The 18,472-nt window shown below is 31.7% G+C and overlaps 1 protein-coding gene and 1 pseudogene across 3 annotated transcripts; both read right to left on the bottom strand.

Annotated features, from left to right (window-relative positions):
• Positions 1-1,693: 1,693 nt before the first annotated feature.
• Positions 1,694-2,736, bottom strand: LOC148196875 (putative disease resistance RPP13-like protein 1; annotated as a pseudogene).
• A 7,102-nt stretch (positions 2,737-9,838) lies between these two features.
• On the bottom strand, positions 9,839-14,841 carry LOC124838316 (transcription factor MYB33-like). 3 transcript variants are annotated; one of them, XM_047313885.2, is made up of 5 exons: positions 14,476-14,841; positions 14,301-14,406; positions 12,725-13,095; positions 10,696-11,695; positions 9,839-10,442 (listed from the first exon to the last, which is right to left on the bottom strand). In XM_047313885.2, the coding sequence occupies exons 3-5, from the start codon at positions 13,076-13,078 to the stop codon at positions 10,129-10,131; spliced, it is 1,668 nt and encodes a 555-aa protein (XP_047169841.1). In that variant the 5' UTR covers positions 13,079-13,095; positions 14,301-14,406; positions 14,476-14,841; the 3' UTR covers positions 9,839-10,128. The 3 variants fall into 3 exon arrangements, with proteins under 3 accessions (XP_047169841.1, XP_047169840.1, XP_047169839.1); XM_047313884.2 differs by having other exon boundaries at positions 14,301-14,385; XM_047313883.2 differs by having other exon boundaries at positions 14,301-14,841.
• Positions 14,842-18,472: the final 3,631 nt, after the last annotated feature.

Here is an 18,472-nt window from a genome sequence, read left to right as displayed (position 1 = left end):
ACCTTCTTCTCCGATCACGTTTCAGAACCGTAGGAACGTTCGCCCAACTGCAAGCTACCAACTGGACCGAACAGTTTCAAAGGCTGAAACTGGTAAGTCTCCTTTAGTAGTTCGTTCTAGGGTTTCTTGAAAAAAAACTGCGTTTTGGCTGCATGCAAGAGTGTATTCTAAGTCCTGTGATTTTATTGTGGCTAGATTTGTTTTGAAAGAGTAAAGTGATATTGAGGGTAGCAAAACGTTAGTTGAACGAAGCCACCAATCTTGCACTTAGGATAAAGTTGCTTACAAATCCGGGTAAGGGAAGCTTATATGTTTAATTTATACCTGCATGTTGTATGATCTGATTTGGATGTATGAACAGTGTGTTGTTTGAGCTGTTATGAACGATCACTGATATTGTATATGTTTTCTGTTGGTTGAAATGCATGTTGATTTGGATACGTATGAAAGTTGTATGATTATAGTATAGTTGGATTGATTAATATGATGAAATCTGTATAGTATGAGAATTTATCTTGGATATGAATTTACGAAGTAAGAATCACATGAGAAAGGTTGAGTTAAATTAGTTGAAAAATCAGGATATGATAATTTTCCTATGATAAATTACGTTCGTCATCGTACGGTCTTATACCGTTCGGTTTCCCTGAAAAAGACTTAGAGTAGAATTCTTTCATTTGGGAAGAATTCGGTTTGAGAACGAGCGTCCTCATTTGAAATACTATGTTTGAGCGTTCGGTTCAGCATAGAGTTGTCGTACGCCTTAAATTAAATAATACTAAATTAAGTAACGTTCGGTCTTATACCGAACGTTCGTCCTGAATAGCGCACGGTCTTGTACCAAGCGTTCGTCATGATTGATGCTCGGTCATCTACCTAGCGTTCGTATTAATGAAGTGTTCGGTCTTAGATTGAACGCTCGTCCTATCTTTGATTCCTTAACGAACGTAAATAGCGTTCGTCCAAATACTTAATAAATGTATATTGTCGCGTTCGGTCATTGACTGGCAGTCGACCCCTTTTAAACAAAAGGTTCTCATTGTAGTTAAGTATTCTTCTTGATGTATCTTCGTCCAGTAGAGTCAACCTGAACTCTTGGTACTTAAAATATTCTGAAAATGGTCTTATTATTCTGGAGTCGTTCTGATTAAATCTGGTTTTGAACGTTCGTCCTCTTCCTTCAGAAAGTTGAACGTTCGTCTTTTTAAGAGAGTGGAATATAGAATGAAAATGTGGTAAATATGAAAGGTTAAGGTGTTTGAACACTATATTAAATGATTATACGATTATGGAATTTGAACGAGCGTTCCAAGGAGGAACGTCTCAGATATGTTAAATATTAAATTTGGTAAAGTATGACTGTGGATAAGTTAAGACTCGCTATCCATCCTGATATTCAGTGATTACTCTTCTCACGTAGAGAGGGTAAGTCATGCGTGTGAATGGCAGGAGGTCCTTAGTCCATAAGTTAACATGGGCGACGTAAGAACGGACTAACCTCGAGTGGCAGCTGATTAGGTGTATCCCGGTTACTACATCACTCGAGTGCAAGGACGCTTGTAACTACACAGATCATACCGTCCGGACGGTCGTCATATATATATATATATATATATATATATATATATATATATATATATATATATATATATATATATATATATATATATTTATATAATGTTACATGATTGTTATATGTTTAAACTATGCGCTTGTGTGGAATGATATGTTTATTTTATGTGTTGATGTATAATTTAAATTATATAAGCTTACCCTTTTGTTTTTCCTTGTGTTGTCTACTGTCTATGTACGTTCGTCCTGTCTTGCAATGATCATCCGTGTGGATGTGAGCAGAAGGCGAGGCCACTCTGGAAGACGTTATTGAAGAAGAGAATTTGGTCGAGGTGGAAGTAAAAGCCGAGCCTTAGAACGCTTGTTATAATAGGATTGTAAATGTTAGTTTTCATTTTGACGTTCGGTTAAATATTTTGTAAAACCGTTCGTTCTAGACTTTCCTTATTTCCGTTTCGTAAATGGTATTTTCTGTATATAAGCCGTTCGGCTTTGGAACCTTAATCCAGTTTTGTAAAGACTGCACTGTTTTACTGTTTTAATGTAATTAATTCTGATTATGGTAATTACTGTATTTTGGGATGTTACAGCTATGCTTTTCAGTGTCTGAAGTCATCCATTTGAGGATCATTTCTTTTTCATCATCTCTTCCATAAATAATATTTTCAACCACCAAAGATGTTGATGGCAATTTCTGTGACACATTACTATTCAACCCTAACCCAACCCCTACCCCGCTAGCATTTTTCAAACCTAGATCATCCATTTGGTTTAGTAGACATTCTAGGTCATCAAGGACTTCTTTAATCCTAGATATAAAAATACATACCTGACTAGAACTGCTATGGGATTCAACTTCCAACCCATATCTGGAGAATTCATAGTATATTTCATCCATCAAATCCTCTGTATCAAGCAACACGTCTCTTACCTCATCAAGCCATGCTTTCACATAGGCATTTCTGAACTGCTTTTTTTCTGCATCATCAACCCCGGCATTAATGGATACCAGTTTCCTCTTCAACTTCTTCAGGAGCTTCTCGTCGAACTTTCTTCTACGAAAGTAGTCCAGAACTTGACGAGAATCAAGCTTGTCAAACAGCACCTGAAGGACAGCACCAAAAAGAGCACCACCAATGTTTCTATCACTGGCATGGTTGGAAAGGAAGTGCCCGAATCAAATAGACGAAAGGATTCCGAATTGCAAGTGCAACTTACTGAAGTGAGTGAATGCTACGAGTTAATGCAGGCAGAGAACAGTTGACATTCATCATTCACGACAGCACAACGTGGGTTCAGACATTAAATTTTGCTGTCCTTGCTTCATTTACATTAATGTAATTTCTACAGGCAACTTTAAAGCATTTAGTCAATTTTAGTAGCTAACTTAACAAAAAATCCTCACGTTATTTTGAGCCATGACAAGTTCCAGACATACTCGTAATTTTAATATTTTTTTTTTTTAAACTCTCGTTTGGTCCTCATATTTGTGTGTCAGTCTCAAATGGGTCATCGTGTTTTTTTGGTCTTAATTGGGTTCTTAAACTTGTTAAAATGAGTCAATTAAGCCATCTCCGTTAATTTATTAGTAATGTCGTTTGCCTGTGATTACGTGGTGCACAGATTATGAGCTCAGTTTAAATTATTTAAATACGTAGATAATAGTTTTATGAAAAAAAACTATATATGTGACAGGGAACAGAGGGAAGTAGTGATTTTGATTGGGTTTTTTTAACTTAAATAGAAAATTTGAAATGGGAATAAGGGATTTCATGAGTTAGAGATTTTGCTGTGGTGAGTGAGTGTGAGAATTAGGGTTGGTAAGAATTTGCGACGAAGACAATCACGTGGTGGTGGAGGAATGAAATTGAGTCATTGGAGCCACCAATTGGGTTGATAACTACAATATCCCTCTATTGTCTTCTGATATTAATGTTGTTCGGAGAATTACCAAACGGGTCAGTGGAAGAGGTGGTGGACTTCCCTCTGTATAGGCCATGACACTTGCCCATGATGAAGGTGTCATTGAGGTAGCCTATAATTTGTTGGATCCAAAAAAAAGTTGGTGGTGAAAGAGTACAAGAAGAAGTTAAGAGCCTAGCAAGAGAAGAAGGTATTTCAGTGGAAAGGGGATACTACACAGACTTCTCACAGGATCAAATAATTTCAAGTTACTTCAAGTTGTTTCAAAACAGAATATGAGGTCATTCAATCCTGATTTTTTGGCATATAAAATTACTCTCACACCAGGAAAACTTGGTTTTTGATGGTCAGTTTTGAGATATTGTGTGGTTTATGTCCATAAAAGAAGAAGAAAAATGTTATGTCTAAAGAACCTAAAAAAAGATAGGTGAGCCTTACCTCACTGATACCTTTTATCTAGTTGAGTACTGGAAATACTCTTTATAATATTACTTTGGTATCTTGAAGTTCTCTTTGTTGCGAAATTGTATGAGAGGTTGAAGGAGAAAACCGTATTGGATTCCAAGGAACACTGCATAAAGGCCATTTTTTTCCACCACCTCCATTTTTTCCAGAACTCTTCCTAACGAAAACGGAGATGTTAAACACTTTTGAAATCAGGGTTGCTCTAAATATTAAGTTTTAGGGCTAACAACATCACACGTGGCAATCTATTCACACAACACAACACCAATCAAATTTAATAAACAATGCCTCGTCAACTAAAACAAATTATAGCTCAGCACAGACAAACGGCGTTACTGATAAATTAACGAAGAGTGCTTAATTGACTCATTTTAACAAGTTTAAGAACCCGATTGAGATCGAAAAAAATATGATGACCCACTTGAGATTGACACACAGATATGAGGACCAAACGAGGGTTTAAACCTTTTTTTGTTTTTTGGAGTTTTGACATTGCTATATTTTTTTAACAACCCTTTTTTTTTCTTTCTTTTTGACATTCCTATACTGTTCCTGATTGAATTTGATTAAATAGCCAATTTCCTTAGGGAAGAAGACTTAACTCTGATAAGAATGCTAATCGGAATTGAGTTCCGTTGTTGGGTTCCCATAATTCCTTTTGCATAACCGTATGAGCCGATAGCAATGGTAATTAGGGTTGGGCAAAAATGATTGATGTGTATTGTACTATAGTTAATTATACTATATTATACTTAAAAAAAACTTATCCACTTTTACTAAAAGTTCAGTATACTATTTTATGGTTTAGTTTTTAAAAACTGAACTTATAACAGTTTCGGTTCAGTTAACTGTGAGAACTGTATCTACTCTCTCTTCTCTAGTTCCCGTTCAATTGTTTCGTCTTGCTAAGAAAACGTTATTTAATAATAAAATATTAATAAAAGAAATCGTTCACATAAAAAATTAGTAATGAATTTTTTAACACAAAATTTTTTATCACAAATTTTTATATTTTTTTATCAATAAACATATATTACTTTTTAAATAATATTATTTTAAGTAATAAAAGTAAAATATATTTAAATGATTAAGTAAGAGAAATCATAAAAAAAAAAGACTATATAAAAAAATAATACTTTAAATATATTATATTCTTTAACATATTATTAAATATGTAAAGATATGTTAAAAAAACTTTTAATGATATTAAAATGTGTGTAAGCGCACACACTAAAATAACTATTTATTTTAAAAATCAACTTACTTTAAAATAAATATCAATATTATTATTTTTAAATGATAGTATTTTACATACTAAAACTAAAATATATTTTTTAACATTAAATTTTATTAAATGACTATAATGAAATATCATAAAAAAATAGTAATATAGCAAAAATAATTAATATTATAGAAATATCAAACGACAAAAAAATTAACAAACGTTTTATAAGAATAACTTTTCTAGTATCATCTTTTATTATATTATAAGAACTAATAAATATTAGTTTAATTTTTACATAATAAAATATAAATAATAAATAATTGATTAATAAAACAATTTTATGAGGCAACAAAATAAATATAAATAAAAAATTATTTGAAATAAAATAAGTAGATAGAAAGATAAAATAAATTATGTACACATATAAAACAAAAAAATATAAATAAAAAATTAAAAAAATAAATATAAAAGTAAAATAATATTCATGACAAAATAAATATAAATAAAAAAATAAAAAATAAAATAAAATAAAATAAATAAATAATAATAAAATAATTTTCATACACATATAATAATAAAAGAAATATAAATAAAATAGAAAATAATAATATCAAATAATTAAAAAGTTAATTTGTAAGACACTTATGAATAAAATAAAATAAATATTAAAATAAATTTCAATTAAAAAGAACATGTATTGTTATACTATTCAGTTTAAAATTAGTACAATTCAGTTTAAAATTAGTACAATTCAATTTAAAATTAGTACAGTTCGGTTTAAAATTAGTACAATTTAGTTTAAAGTTAGTATAGTTAGTAGTTCAGTTTAGTTTATATTGTAGTTTAGTACAATTTAGTATAGTTCAGTTCAGTCCAGTTTGATAAAACAAAAAACAGTTCAGTTCAGTTTGTCTGAACTGTTTAACAGCTCAGTTCAATTTAGACGAATTAGATTTTAGTTCAATACAGATTTTAATAGTACAATGCAATTCAGTTCTATCTGCGCACCCGTAGATGTAAGATTCCTTCTTCATAATATTTTTCAAAGTAATTATCTATTGAAAGAATAATTTTTCCTTTTTATTTATTTATTGATTTTTTTTATCCTTTATTTTCTTTTTTGAAACTTTTCAAAATTAAAAAAATTTATATATTAAATATAAAAAATTAATAATCATAACTTTAATATTAATAATATAATTATTCTTACAATAACTAAAATATTACTATTAATACTATTTATTATATTTTAAATAATTATTATAGTTTGATAAATAAATACATATTCAATAATATTATAATTAATTTATCAGATAATAATATTACTAAAGTAATAGTTCTTTATATTACTAAAGTAATAGTTCTTTATATTATTTCAGCTTTATTCTAATAGTAATAGTTATAATATAATTATTATATATTATTAATAATATTTTATTATAAAATATTAGTATTCAATATTAATAATAATACTTTTTTATTGCAAGAATAATAATAATATAATATTGATTTCATTATTATAATTACTATACTTAATATGATATTATAAAACATAATAAAAATACTTATTAATCTTACTTAATATTATAAAAATATTATAGTATTAATTATAACTATAACCTACCTTTTAATAGCATAATTCCTCTCCTTTTTCTCATGTCTAACTTCCTTTACATAACTCACACTTCTAGCTTTGGATGATCATTAAACACTTTTAACTAAGTCTTATAAAGACAACATCTTCACTGTTTTAATAAACTCCTTAAAACATCAATTATCAAGTCATAAGTAAAATAATTCTTCTCATGTACCTCACACTGTCAATAAACATATTTTACCATCATTTCAATATACAACTTTGATCCATATACATCCATATTTCTTTGTTTACTCAAAAGAATGATCATTTTGTGTTATTAGTGACAATAAAACGACCATCTAGAAAAACTTCATTCAAAACTTATATAAACTTGATAACCCATTAGAACTTCCTTTCTCATAGATAACATTAACATTATCTTTCCTCAACATTGTTTTCACTCATTAGAACCAATTTTCCCTTAGCCAAAATTTACACTTGAATAGATCAACACACACTTACTTCTCCTTAAGATTTACCAACCTTGCAGATACTATAATGACACACAAGATTATACCATTATCGTCCTAACAACTCCTTCATCTATTTATTCAACTCCACTTTCTCAATAGAAATTATCTAATAAGGAACTATTGACGTTGGTTTTGCTTCAAATACCAATGCAATAGTGAACCTCACCACTTCTAGGTGGTAGTCCTAGTATCTGTTTCGAAACACATCTAAAAAGTCTTTCACCATTGTGATCCCTTGTGTTTATTTTTCTTTGGCCTTTACTAGACAACACTCATCCACATTTCCTTTTAGCTTGATTTACACTCGATGTGCAACCACTGACTTAGCCTTTCGAACAAGGACAACACTTCTTTGGTACCACAATATGCCAAAATGAGATTGGGAGGAAACCATTTCATTCATGAGATTATGTCCCAAACTTTCAAAGGAAACACATCAAAATTGACTTTATAGGTCCTTTGACCACCATGAGGCACGTCACACCCCAAAGTAGTCTTTCGCCGATTAAAGCTATGACAAAACCACCCTCTTAAACTCTAACTCCTTTTGTATACAATCTAACCCGTTTACAATGTATATAACATAAATGAGTGTGTTGCTCCAACCAAACCAGAATGCTTAACACAACCACCATTTATGTAACATACATGTTGAACATGACCATTTATGCTAACAACTTCAACACTAAATATTGCAAACACCCTTCCAACTACTCCAAATCTTTTCTCTTCTTTTTACCTTTGACTGTGTTTTGGCATTATTATCTACACTTCCTTACAAGAACAATCTTAATGATGTACTTCTTCCTTTGGCACTTGAAATCCTCAAACTCATGTTCAAGATCAAACTTTTCTCTTATGTGAGCCACTTAACTTAGAACCTCCCTTCTATTCTTGACTTTAATTGGTGCTATTGCTGACAAGATCCAACTACCTCCTACTAATTTTCATCTGGATATATAACTCTTAGTATGCTTCATTATCATCAAAAAGACTATTTTTCCTTCTTACTTAGAAAACTCTACCTTGCCTAACTATCTTTAATGTTCTGCCTCATTGTAGCCTCTCACTACAAAATTTCCTTCTGATACACTTCATGGCTTATTATACCCTTTGTAGTTTTAACCTTAAACCTTCCTTAACTTCCCACCTTCAAGCCTTAAATATTGCCAAAATTTAGAACCAAGTTGTTTCTCAAACCAAATTCTGAATTGATTTTTAATTCTTCACTAGCATAAAATATAACTTTTATAACGATTTTTTATACCTGTTAAAAATCCACTAGATATGGAACATGACGTGATGACAGTTTTGTAAATATAATTTTTTTTTTTACATTAGTTATAATAAAAACATGTATAGAAAGAAGTATGGTGACAATATTGTAATAAAATAAAATATCTTTATATACCGATTGCAATCAAAATAAATATAGAAAATCTTTTTATATACCTAATAATCTTAAAAAAGGTATAAATTATTTATTGATTTATATCGGTTAAATATTACATTATTTTATAAATCAAACATAAATTAATAATTATATTCCAATAATATAGTCATAATTAATTCAAAAATAATTAAAGAAATATTTAATGAAAATGTAATATTTAATATAAAATTTAGAAACAAAATTAGAACTAAATTGAATAAAATTAACAAAAATTAAGACTTAATTGAATAAAATTATCAAAAATTGTGATTTAACTAAATATAAAGCACTCACATTGACGATGATACTAACTTGACATGTGCTACTAAGCACATAATACAATTTATACATGAATAACTTTTTCTAAATTAATAAAAATTAACAAAATTAGTAAAACTACACGTGACACAATTATTCATATTTCATATTTCATATTTCATTAACAATTTAAACAATTACCAAAAATAATCAAATTAATGAAAATTGAGATCTGAAAAAAAATATAACCCAAATTAACAAAATAAACTAAAATAAGGAGTAAAGTTGTATTTAAACCTAATTATTTTTTGTCTTATCCTTTTCTTGACTGATGAGGGAAAAAAAGTGCTTCATTTCTAAAAAATAATAGTAATAACAGTAAGAGGTACGTATTCATTCTATATTTGATACTTCATATTGATTTATAATGGATAAAAAGATACTAACATAGATAGACACAAGTAGTAATTAGTTCGCCGATCTTATTACTTTGAAAAATATTATGAAGACGGAATATTACATCACGTAATAAAGAGTTTGGTCACAGAAATTTAATTTAACAGTTTAAACTATTTTTATTATAAGAGGAACATAGATAATGTTGTTAGCTAGATAACAACCAAGTTCTACCATTATGAGCCAGCTAAACGATGAACGAATTAAGAAAATTTTTGCTTAAATGATAAAGGCGACATGCCAATTTTTTTTATCATGTACCCATTTTTAAGACTTTGCAAGTTAGCCATGACCCAAAAATATAAATGAAACTTAAGATATTTTCAGACAGATTAATAATTTTTGACCTAATCATACGGATAAATGATAAATTATCCGCTTAAACAAAAAACATAAGCAAAGAAATGTAAAACATTCTTAACCCATCCAACCATATGCATTCCAATGTTTCAACTGCAATGCAGTTAAACAATTTAATCAGAATCTGCAAAAGCATTTGTGTCCACAAGATTCATGATGGTATACAATGCATGCAACACCCAAAAAGAATTGACAAAGCCATAAGAAAGCATTAGTCTGACCCTTTTGTTGGTACTATAAATCACACTCATAAAATCTTCTTCAGTCCAGAAAATATTGACATTGGACAATCTTGTTAAAAGAATCACACATCTATGAAGTGTTCTTAACCAAGATCGGATAGGTGACAGAGGGCATGCATATTATTGGCTGCCGATGCACAAGAACCAAAACCCCACACCTGACTTGACTGAGAAGTTCCAGAAGTCATATGCTTATGGTCAGCGGCAAAATCGTCTCCAAGAAGGGTCGTTGTTGTATCAGTTGTGATGGCCTGGTTCTTGCCATGCCCAAAACCTAGCTCATGCCAATCTGAAGCAAACAATAAGTCTGGACGAGTGATATTCAAGAAGGACAAGGTTTGATTTTCATTGTCCGGAGTCCAAACCTGATCAACAAACTCTAATTTTGGAATATTGCCTGCACATGAATTAAGGAATTAAGGAAAACCTAACATGCGTCGTTTCATTAAAACTGATAAATGAATTCAAAGTGATGTACCGACTCCAACATATAAAACAAGTATTACCAAGTACCTAAGGACTCATACTATAACATGAAATCTCCAAAATAATTAAGAAATTTCAGATTATGCCAAAGAAGTGTGTGAAGATTTATAAAATGTGAAATGTTCTCAATAATTATTCCCCATAGCACATTGAAAATTACTAACCAGTAAATGTCTGGAGAGATAGCTGTTCGTCCAATGAATTCTCACTGCCTATAAGAGCAGGGCACTCATTCAATATTGAAGTCGCACCAAAGGGAGATACAGGGTCGGCGTAATCTTCCCATTCTGTCTCGTACACATTCAAAGCAGAGTTGTCACCTCTGTCACCAGGGGTTGCAGTAGAAGAATTTGAACCTTTGTCAGAACAATGGTTCCTTGAACTGCTCAGAGTCTTTGCCTGATAAAGTAAGGCATCCAGCAGGCCACTATTTTGTGGAGAAGAACAATCTGACTCGAGTGTACTAATTGGTGTATGAGACTGAAAGAAATCATCAACTGACTCGAGCATGGGAGGTGGGGGAGATGTACCCCAGCTACCTAAATGAAGTTCTGGATATTGGAGTGAAGGGAGCTCCAACTTCACAGCCTCAAAAGTTGGCTTAGAAGTAGAGGAATTGCCATTTGAAAGTGAATGGCTGTAACACATTGAGTTGTGTGAGGAGGGACCAGGATCAAGGAGTGTTTGCATTCCAAATGAGTGTGCAATCTTATCAGAATTATTGTCCCGATTTTGACAAAATGGATATAGACCATTGTTTTTCTTATCCTTGGAACCATTAAACGGTATTGTTGACTCTCTAAGACGCTTGTTCTTAGGTGATGCTGGTGGCATAACGCTACAATATTGAGAAGAAGAATCAAGACCTTTCAGCATATTGCCACAAACAGAAACATCGGAAAACTTAGGTGCATAAGGTAAGATTCCCTGATTATCCTTCAGACTATCAAATATAGCACCATGTATCTCATAACTATTTTTCTGCAACATATCAAGATGCATTCTATTGCCACCATTAAGTCCACCATTGCTTTGGTTACGCTGACTCTCTTGAAAACCTTGCAAAGACACTTCTGGAGGGTAAAGTGGCAACCCAGCCCGCTGACGCCTCTTGATCCGGGTGTTCCAATAATTCTTTATTTCATTATCGGTGCGACCAGGCAACTACAAGCAAAAGAAATTAAACGTTTATAACAGATTGAGGAAAAAGGGCTAATAATATTGAGACGAAACAATTGTAGAAGAAACTGATTGCGACAATAATAAAAACTTAGACGCATTGAATGATGGCCATACTTCAAATGTTCCAATAGAAAAATACTAAGATATGTACTCATGAAGCTTGAATAATTTAAACCCCTCAATTTTGAAAGCCGTGAGAATTAAGAAAAAGCAAAAGCAATGAGTTTCTTTGCAATTAATTTAATCCTAAAAATGAATGAGTTACAGTCCAGTTCACTATGATTAACGTAGATGATGAAGTTCGCACTTATCCATTATCAACTGAACAAGTTTACTATATTAATACAATTGTCTTTTCTCTATTTTGGCATGATAATATTAGACTCTTTTTTTTCCTGGTCAAGGGGCACAAATCCAACAACATCCAATAGAATGTGACACGGGCAACCTTCTAACCCTTAAAAATGAACAGTTACCATGACGCATTCTATTACGTTAATATGTAAGATTATTACTAACATAATTTGAAATTGAAGTTGTAGATGTAATAGAATTACAAATCACTTACAAACACATAAAATTAACAACTGCGTTGAAATAAATGTCTCCCATGTTACCAATAATGGTTATTCAACTTCCTTAACATGCCCGATAATATCCAGAAAAAAGCTTACAAGATATTGTAAGACTTTATATTGCCAAAAGGTTGACATACAAACTTATTACACCGTTAAATAACAGTTAAACAGAATGAGCGATGTTATAAAATTGGAAATCTAACAAAAGACATGTAAACTGTATTCTACCACATTGGTTAGAGTAGACCCCTACGTCAGATTATAGTCTATTTGCAGATAACTCTCCACAGATAGAACTTCCTCGATACAATACTAGACATTACAGCGGTGACATCACTAATAAAGAATAGAATTCAAATATTTCAAGAAAAACCTCAAAAAATTACAACTACATACACAAGGCATATAAACAAATTATATAAAAAATGCTTACATGTGCTGCCATGCGTGCCCATTTGTTTCCCATTTTGGCATGAAGTTCAGCAATGAACCGCTCTTCTTCTGCAGTAAACGCCCCTTTCTTTAAATTTGGCCTTAGGTGATTAGCCCATCGCAGCCGACAACTTTTTCCACAACGTAATAACCCTGTGTGCTTCTGAACTGCATTCCAATTCCCCTCCCCATTTTTGTTGACATAATCCACCAAAATATCATCTTCAGTTGATGTCCACGGCCCTTTCTTCAGAACAACACTGGTACTTCCTTCATAACTCTCACCATTTGACTGTGCTGCACTCACATCACTGGGAAGCACTTCATCCTCAATTTCATTATTCACTCGTCCCATCTTATATTTTATGATTCCTGCCCAAATATTTCACAACCACGAAGGAAATCCTTAAAATTTACAGAATTGAAAAAGTGTAAAACCAAGAAAAGTCCCTGCTCCACATCCCTTTATTTTTATTCCTTTACTTTCAGATATCTCTTTTGCACAGGGGAAGGAGCATCGAACCTCATCAAGATAAAACGAGCCGAATTCCATTAAATGATTCACACGACACAGAAAACAAGGAATGTTCTTTATGATGAAGACACTTTAAAAGCTAAAAAGGAATTACAACAGTAAATAAATTGAAATGAAAATAATCACAAGCATCATATTATATCGGGTAAAGTAGTAAAAGCATAAATACCCAATAGCAAAGTTTCTCTACTTCATCAAAACCTGACTCCGAGTATTTAATGATGCTCTGCACTGAATATTGAAATGCAAATTTTCCAGACCCAATAAAAAGCGAAATAACCCATCACAATCCACTTAAGCACGATACTAATCATGCTTACCCATAATACCCGATCAGGAATCAAATATACCCAATCACTTATCACGTGATCATTGCACACGAAAAAACACAGCATAATTTTCATCCCTCAAAACCCACAAAGACCAAGCATGCACACTTATTACAGAATTCATTCTTCCCACCAACCCAACACCCCAAATCCGGTCACCACAACAAAGTACACATTTATGACAATATATAATTAACAACCCAAGCAAGCAAAGAGTAAATGCATATAATACTTCCGTCAATTATTAAGCCCAAGCTTCAAAAACAATCATCGACTCTGACCATTTATTACAAAATTAGCAAATTAACTGATAATAACCCAAGCAAAGATTAAAAAAATGAAACTTTTTTCATTTAATACTTTGTTATTAATTAAGCCAAATGTTTAAAAAAAAAAACTGCGATTCTGACCAGTTATTACAATATTGAGAAAAATAAAAATTAAACGGAAAATACATTTATATATACTTTCGTTATCTATTACGAACTGCGATTCTGTCTTTCAAAGTTTGTTGGGGTTTCTGATTGTGACAGTATTTGTCTGTAATTCTTTACAACAAAGAACGTGTAATTCTTTTGATTTTAACCTGAATATTTAACAATGGATCGGAAAATCCCACCACACAAATTAAGGCCAGCAAGAAAACAAAACAAGAAGGGCAGAAAAACTATAAAATAAAAATAAAATAAAACAGAAACGCTACGAGACGATACCTGAATACGACGCGACGCAACACTAGAATCCAAAACGACTCGTTTTGCGCGCGGCGAATATAGGAGCGCCAATTGAGCTCGGAAGCTGAATGAAACAGTGAAAACCCTGTTCCCGAAATCAAAACAAACAAACAAAAAGACACGAAATTAATTCCAAATTCAGTCACGTTGTTACCGAAAGCGACGAAGGTCACAATACGACGCGTTTAACTCGTATTCGTGTTTTGTGTTTGATTTTGAGGAGCCCTGGGAGACAAGCCTCGGATCGGAGCGAGGGGCAGAATCGTAAAATCTGAGAATTGGAAGTATGATTAGAATTGGGGAAAAGCGAAGCGTGAATTGGGAAGAAGAATAGGAAAATGGAAATTGAAGATCAGAACGACATCACATTGGGATGTGTGTGGAGAGAGAAAGTGTGATGAGGAGTGAAGAGAGGAAGTAGGAGAGAGAAAGGGAACGAAACGGTAGTAGCGCCCACACACTACACCCCCTTTCACTTCTTCAATTTCAATGTTTTCTAAAACCAATGTTGTGTGTGTTTTGTACTCTTCCTTATTCAGTTCTCTCTTTCTTGCATTAATTTTATACCTTAATGCTTTTATTCTTCATTAATTTATTAGTTAATGGGTGTTTGCACTACGAATAATGAAAGAGGTTTCTAATTAATGTGCCACACACTTTAATCGGTTTTAGAATTTTTTTTTGGAAGAAGTATAATTTCAAATTTCTCCTCTTTCATCATTAATTTATTTGGTTGTGATTTGATAATTTATGTATGTCGTAGTATATTATAAAGATAAAAAACTCTAAATTTTGTACTATCATGTAAATAATCAATAAGTTTTCATAAGACTATGTGTAAGGAAAAAGTAAATTGCACAAATAAAGATCTTAATATATAATATTCCACTGTTATTTAAGGAATTAAAAAAATTATGAAAGAGCATGACGTATTGCATTAAGAAGGTAAGGAATGCAAGAGAGATATACTTCTCTTAAAATGTAAATTATTTTTACTTCTCTTAAAATCATACTAAATTACATTCGTACTTTCTTTACTGTTAAAATAGATATACTCATTGCTTATTTTAGTAAATAATATTCATATTTTTTCTAATTTTTTAATAAATGTATATCTCTATACATTTTAATAAATACAAATAAATAAAACACATAACTTTTTTTTTAAAAAAAAAGATCACAACAAACTCGTAAATACATAAAATATAGAATCAATTACAGTCTAGCTTTTGCAACGTCACTTTATATGCTCTCCTAGGAAATAACTCAAAATGTAAGCATTCCTAACTTGCTCCTATGAAACCTAATTCACAAATAAAACATATAAGTACGGACCTAAATTAGTATAGATTAATCTATTAAGTTCAGATATCACATGTATGTAGATACAGAACTCACTGCATACAAACCACACTAAAGAAGATAAATTTAAGATCTAAGAAAAAATAAAATATACTCAAAAATATAATTTGATCAGATCAAATTATCCTAAACTTTATTGTTTTCTAAATTACGTTCTCTTATTTGAAAAAGTAATGAGAAGTAATCACATAATTTTAGAGAAAAAGTAAACAAAAATTAAAATTTAGATCAATTATGAGCTTTGTAAAATAAATTACTATAGTTAAAATTTTAACTTATAAAATAATCCTTGAAATTTTAATTTTTATACTTTTAAAAATAATTTTAGTAAACATAAAAACTAAATGTTACATTATTAACCCTAGAAATACAAATAAACTAATATTTAACAATTTAAGTTTTTATATAAATCCAAGATTCTCGATCAAGGCACATGAAAAAGAAAAAAAAGTAACTTTGATACTCTAAATAGTTGTCTCAAGAGGAGATAGGACATGCGACCACGCACGATGAACCTAAAAGAGGAAAAAGAGTCTAATGCTCTGAATCGTTGCGAGACGTGCCACCATGCATGATGAAAAAGGGAGCAGATCCACAACTTCAAAAGGCAAAGGTGGTAAGAGCGTGTAACAACTTTGATGAAGGCGTTCGATGTAATGCCCCAAATTCAGGGTGTGTCGAGTTGTTACAAAAACCGAACATTTCAAAATCTTTCATAGTGTGGAAACATATTTTTCAAAAACTCCAATATTTAAACGTGTGAAAATAATTGAAAATCATATACGTTCCAAAAGCAATGTCTAAATTACATTATTCACGAATTAAAATATTCAAAGGAATAAAGATAATTCTGAATTATATTGTCTCAAAATTCTAACAAAAGAACTTTTAAAAAAACTTAAATTTTTCCCATCATCTCACGAATCCATCATGCCTTTGGAACATCTACAACATCATCTACTCACGTATAATATATTATACGATCATCGCTGATAATTCCAATAACAAACATAAACACAGACAAGTACGAGGTAAGCTACTAATAACACCAATCATAGCAATACAAGATATGATTAACAAATAACAATACATAACATCACATGCAACCTCATCTGCAACATTAACTACACAAAGAATCATTAAGTTTCATCATCAAATGAAAAATCGCAGTGATCCTGATGGAGACCAATTCCCAGCTGGGAATGTGTAGGAAGAGGTTCCAGACCAGAGAAAACCAGTAATGAAAATTGGTGCAGCGGATGGATGAAATGATGCAGTGTTTGATGTGTTTTAATGGAGGAAAGGTGTATGGGTGAAGCCTCACAGCTCAGAGGGCCTTCATACAGAGGAAGGAAGCTTGAGGAAAGGAGGAGAAGTAGTAATTCAAAGGTGACTTAAGAGCACAAAAGCTGGAAAACAATTTCTGCAGCATATTATTAAGCTCAAAAGTGAATCAATACAAGGAAAAGGCCCTCTTATTTATAGGTGAAGAGGAGCCTAATTTCTAATTCTAATTCCCTCCTAAACTCAAATGGTTCAGATTTATTTTGATCAAGCAAGGTCCATGCCTCTTTCCAGCTCATCAAGCAAGGTGTGTGCTTCCTTCCACATCAGCCCATTTCACGTGGAAAATGTTGGTGCATGCCGTAAGCACCTCTTTTTGGCTCTTTTGCTTGATCTATTGATTTATCTTCTTGGATGGCTCAATCATAGTCTCCAAGATTTATTAATTCCTACAAAACAAAGTATAAATGCTTTAGTTAAGAGAAGAAGGATTTTTATAAGTAACCTTCCACAGAAGCAAAATAGTATGTGGTCCTTCTTCCTCTTGAATCCTCTTTGTCATGGCTCTAGTAAGAGGTCCAATGTGCATCTTAGATGGTCTTCCATCAGACCCTCTCTCTTGAAAAAGATCTGTCCTCAGATCTGCTTCATCCTGTTGATCATCTCCTGTGAAAGGAATTAAATCGCAGATGTTAAAAGTAGGACTGACACCATAACTTTCAGGAAGGTCTAATATGTATGCATTATCATTTATCCTTTTGACCACCTTGAATGGACCATCTCCTCTTGGACTAAGTTTGGATTTCCTTTGAGAGGGAAATCTTTCCTTTCTCAAATGAAGCCAAACTAGGTCTCCTTTTTCAAAAACTATTTTCTTTCTCCCTTTGTTGTTGTGTTCTGCATATTTTTGAGTTTGTTTTTCAATTTGGATTTTAACTTTCTCATGTAACTTCTTGATAAACTCCGCTTTAGAAGCACCTTCTTTATGAAGAAAAGAAGATGATTCTGGAAGAGGTAGTAAATCAAGAGGTGTGATAGGGTTAAAACCATAAACAACCTCAAAAGGAGAAAGATTAGTAGTCTTGTGGACTACTCTATTATAAGCAAATTCAATATGAGGTAGATGTTCATCCCAAGATTTGTTATTTCCTCTTAATATTACCCTTAATAATGTAGATAAAGATCTATTTACTACTTCAGTTTGCCCATCAGTTTGTGGGTGACATGTAGTAGAAAATAGAAGTTTAGTTCCAAGCTTTTCCCATAAAGTTTTCCAAAAATGGCTTAGAAACTTCATATCTCTATCAGACACTATAGTTTTGGGTAAGCCATGCAATCTCACTATCTCTTTAAAGAAGAGTCTAGAGATATAGCTAGCATCATCTATTTTGTGGCAGGGTATAAAATGAGCCATTTTACTAAAACGATCTACTACCACAAATATAGAATCATACCCCCTTTGAGTTCTTGGCAATCCTAAGACAAAGTCCATGCTTATGTCCTCC

The sequence above is a fragment of the Vigna umbellata genome, chromosome 6 (genome assembly GCF_029865625.1).
Source record: "Vigna umbellata cultivar VRB3 chromosome 6, Vumbellata_1.0, whole genome shotgun sequence".
NCBI lineage: Eukaryota > Viridiplantae > Streptophyta > Magnoliopsida > Fabales > Fabaceae > Vigna > Vigna umbellata.
This window is presented reverse-complemented; position numbering and strand designations above follow the sequence as displayed.